The sequence below is a fragment of the Sapajus apella genome, unplaced genomic scaffold (assembly GCF_009761245.1).
Source record: "Sapajus apella isolate SASKATOON/1434 unplaced genomic scaffold, GSC_monkey_1.0 scaffold119, whole genome shotgun sequence".
Classification (NCBI taxonomy): Eukaryota; Metazoa; Chordata; class Mammalia; order Primates; family Cebidae; genus Sapajus; species Sapajus apella.
In genome coordinates, this window is record NW_022437059.1 from 1071587 (window position 1) to 1075615 (window position 4029).

Here is a 4029-nt window from a genome sequence, read left to right on the forward strand (position 1 = left end):
AAAAAAAAAAAAAAAAAAAAAAAAAAAAAAGAAAAAAGAAAGAAAAGAAAGAAAGAAATAGCCAATCAAATGGGAGGGTATGTGTTTAGGACTTGGCACACACAGTGCCAGGCACACTCTTAAGTTTTCAGGGAACAATAGCTATTATTGCTGGTATTATTTTTACTGATAAAAGGAAGGCAAAGGGTCAGGTGCTGTGGCTCATGCCTGTAACCCCAGCACTTTGGGAGGTTGAGGAAGGAGGATTGCTTAAGCCCAGAAGTTTGTGACAAGATTGGGCAACATAGTGAGATCACACCTTTATTTAAAAAAAAAAAAAGTTTGGGCGCAGTGGCTCACACCTGTAATCCCAGCACTTTGGGAGGCCGAGGTGGGCAGATCACCTTGGGAGGGAGTTTGAGACCATCCTGACATCCTGACCAACATGGAGAAACCCTGTCTCTTAAAAAAAAAAAAAAAAAAAAAAAAGCCCGGGGGCGGGGGCTCATGCCTGAAATCCCGACTCTTGGGGAGCCAAGGAGGTGGATCACCAGGTCAGGAGATCAAGACCATTCTGGCCAACATGGTGAAACCCCGTCTGTACTAAAAATACAAAAAATTAGCTAGGTGTGGTGGCGCATGCCTGTAATCCCAGCTACTTGGGAGTCTGAGGCAGAAGAATTGCTTGAACCTGGGAGGTGGACGTTGCAGTGAGCCCAGATTGCACCATTGCACTTCAGCCTGGGTGACAGAGTGAGACTCTGTCTAAAAAAAACAGAAAAGAAGAACAAAAAGCCGGGCTGGAGCTCAGACAGAGCTGCCTGCATTAGGCACCGTGCTCATCTGCCCTTCTGGAAAACTCTCATGCCCCTGTCCCCTCAAAGGAACCCCCTCTGCGACGAGAAGAAGGAATAGAAAAGGACCCTGCCCTCCCCCTTCTGCCTGATGTGTCCCCCACTCCAGGATCCCCCACTCCTCCTCACAGGGTCTGACTATCTCATTCAGCCTCTGGATTCAGACTCCGTGCACCTCCTTATCCCAGCCCAGATTGGACCCCTTCTCCCTGCTCCCCAGTTATTAACTGGAGTGGGGGAGATAGGAAGACGTGCAGAGCAGGGGGCCCCTCTGGATGGGGCCCAGGTCTAAGCTCCACACGCCCACCTCTCCCGGCCTGACCCACCACCCTGCACTGGAGTAGAGCTAGGGACGCAGTAGGCAGGGGTGAAAGGGCCCCGCGCCAGGCAGCAGGATTTCCCTGCCCCTGATCTGGCCAGCTCCCTGGACCTCCTTTAGACCTGGGTTCCTAGAGAAACAAATCCTCTTTCCCCTCAGCACCAAAGCATACCTACCCTACTCCAAACAGAAGAGAGAGGGAGAGAGGAAGCCCTGACCGGGGGAGCACAGAAGCCTCACTGTGGGCTGCTGAACTCCTGGGTCAAGGGAGAAATGACTGAGGTCCCCAAGTCCTATTGAGACGGACCCTTGACTAGAGCTAAGAGGGGTGTGCCAGGACCGAAGTTCCTGCAGAGGCAAGCCTGGGTTCAGAGAAGACATCCCTCCAGCGAGCCCCTGCTGCCCACGGAGGTGAGGACTGTGTTTGTCTAATGAATCTGTTTTTAATCTGCCCCCTGCAGGGCCTGAGGAGGGCACGTGGCTGAGAGAGACCCTGCAGGGAGGACAAACAGACCGAAGACAGCAGGACGGGGGCCTGGGGGTGTGCCAGGCCATCACCTCATCCACTGGGGACAGGGGCCAGAATCCAGAGAAGATGAGGAGGGAGTGGTAGCTAGGATTTCCAGAGGGAAAATTTCTAAGTTTTGTCTTTAAGTTTAGCAAGGGCGAGCAAGAAAGACTGCCATGACTACAAGAAGTATTGTGGTTAGATCACAGGGAGAACTAACATCAAGGAATGATGGAAATCCCTGCTCTCTCTGCAGCATTCTAGACTCTTCTTAGATCCAGACTCATTCCTATAGTCCAGGTGCCCTCCCTCCCTGCCCCCCTCTCCCAGCTCAGCCCAGCCCAGTCCAACTATCCTCTCTGTTCGGTGCAGGAATTGAAGGCAGCAGGTCTGCCTTTAGGCTCCCAGCGGCTGGGGTCCTTAACTAACGTCCGTCTCTCCCCCACAACCCTCTTGCCATCACCAGGTCCTGGCCCTCTCCTCTGCCCCAGCCGTCTAGCCCAGGTGGCCCAGAGGGCACACAGAAGGTGGGCGGGGAAAGTGGGAAGGGCAGTCTGGGTTGACTCAGTTTCCCCCACCTTTGAGCAACACACCCAGTTGGGCTGCAGCTGGTCTATGGGGAGGGAGAGGGGAACCTAGATTGTGGAATGTGAGATTGGGGTTTCACACGAAACCATCTGTTGAAATCCAAGAAAGTGATAATTATCCCAAGCGATTTTAGGACTCTGGAGCTGCTCGTTGTAGGAAAATACTTGTCTCACAGATTGGGGGTGGGGAGAGTAGAGTGGAAAGTGCAGAGGGGGAGGAAAGGGAGGCTGGGGGCCCTGGAGCAGCAGTTCACCTGGTGGGCGGAGCTGGGCGCCGAGGGGTATTGAACCTGCCCCCGGCCAGGGATTAGGTTACCGGCAGGGGCACCGGGAAGGAGATTGGAATGTCTCCGAGGGGCTGCGCAGGGTAGGGAGCCGGGCTCGCAGTCTGGATGCCGGTCTCCACCAGCTTCTGAACCGCAGAGAGCCAGGTGCCTCGGTCCGCCGAGTCCAGGCGCTGAGGCCAGCCTCCCCTTCCCCCAGAGGCCGACCTCGCGCTTCTGGTTTCTACTTGATTCACAGGCCGTGAGTCACCGCAGCGCTGGCACCGGTGGGCCTCCGCAGGAGAAAGCGGGATTTAGGCGTCGGGCGCAGCGCCCCGGGACCCGGAGGTTTCTCGGGGATGCAGGCGCCTAGGGTCTCACGCCCTGATTGCGGTCCCGCTTTCTTTCTTATCCCCACCTTGGAGGACTCCAGAGCCCCCTTTCCACCGCCTGGGCCCTCGAACATTTCCTTACCCAGCACTTTGAGCAAATCCTCGAAGTTTTCCGATCGGATGATTTTCCAGTTGCCAGAGAAGTTGGGCATGGTGGCGGCGCGGGCGGCGGTCTCCTTAGACCCCTAGGCTGTAGCACTGGACACTGAATCTTTTAGCCGAAAGAGACGTCGCCGTCGCCTTTGTCGGGATGTGAGATTCAGGAACCAAGACACGTCCAGGGACAACCCCAAAGCTGGCCAGGGCTCCCTGGCAGACAGCTTTTATACCCTGTATGGAACCGCCCCTGCCCAGGATTGAGGTGGCCCCGCCTCCCGCTCCGCCCCCCACCACCTGGGGGGCCCTGCGCCCCCGCCACCAACGTCTGGATCTAGCCCGTGTGGATCCAGGCTTCTCTGGGGACCGAGAGAGCCTTCTCCTGCGCTAGTGGGTGGATGGGGAAGCCAGCACTTGAATCGCGCTCTCCGCCGAGGCGGGGGGAGCCAGCTGCGGGCGAAGATGCTCGGGGCTCGTGTATGGCTGTCCCCCACCCGAGTTCCTCACGCCTCGCCTGTTCCCCACCCGTCCCCAGCCTGACTCGGTGCATTCGACTCCTTGGCGCCCGACACCTGGCGACCCCACCCGCGGGCGGACCCCAGATTTTGAGCCGTAGCTGGCGGTGGGAATGGGCAGTTGAACCCTGGCTCCGTTGAATCCTGAACTGGATCCGTGGGACCGCTCCGAACTCAGAAAGGGGTTGGGGAGCTCCGGGGTTCGGGGGTGCGGGATCTAAGTGAGGCAACGGCGCCCCCTGCTGGAACAACTCGGAGAGGCTGGGCGGGGGCGGCACGGTCCCCTCACCCCTCCACCCCGCTTCGGGCTCCAGTAGTGCCCGGGACGCGGGAAGCGGGGGCCGGGCGACTGGCTCCCCTTAATGTGCTGGGCGGCCATCGAAGGGTTAAGCAGGAGCCCAGGGCGCGAGGCTGGGAGGGCAGAGGTCACAGCCAGTCACTTGACGCGAGGTCTTTATTAAAGCGCTTTCTCTGTTGCTTCGCTCCCCAGGCCCCGAGGGGGTCTCGGTAGGCGAA

The 4029-nt window shown here is 57.8% G+C and overlaps 1 protein-coding gene across 1 annotated transcript in view; it reads right to left on the minus strand.

The window, feature by feature from the left end:
* CRABP2 (cellular retinoic acid binding protein 2) overlaps nt 1-3278 on the minus strand; it is a 6359-nt gene extending 3081 nt beyond the window's left edge. The window contains exon 1 of the mRNA XM_032260664.1: nt 2985-3278. Within this exon, the coding sequence (XP_032116555.1) occupies nt 2985-3054 (70 nt within the window). The 5' untranslated portion in view covers nt 3055-3278. The remainder of the gene's footprint in view (nt 1-2984) is intronic.
* Between the last annotated feature and the right edge of the window lie 751 nt (nt 3279-4029).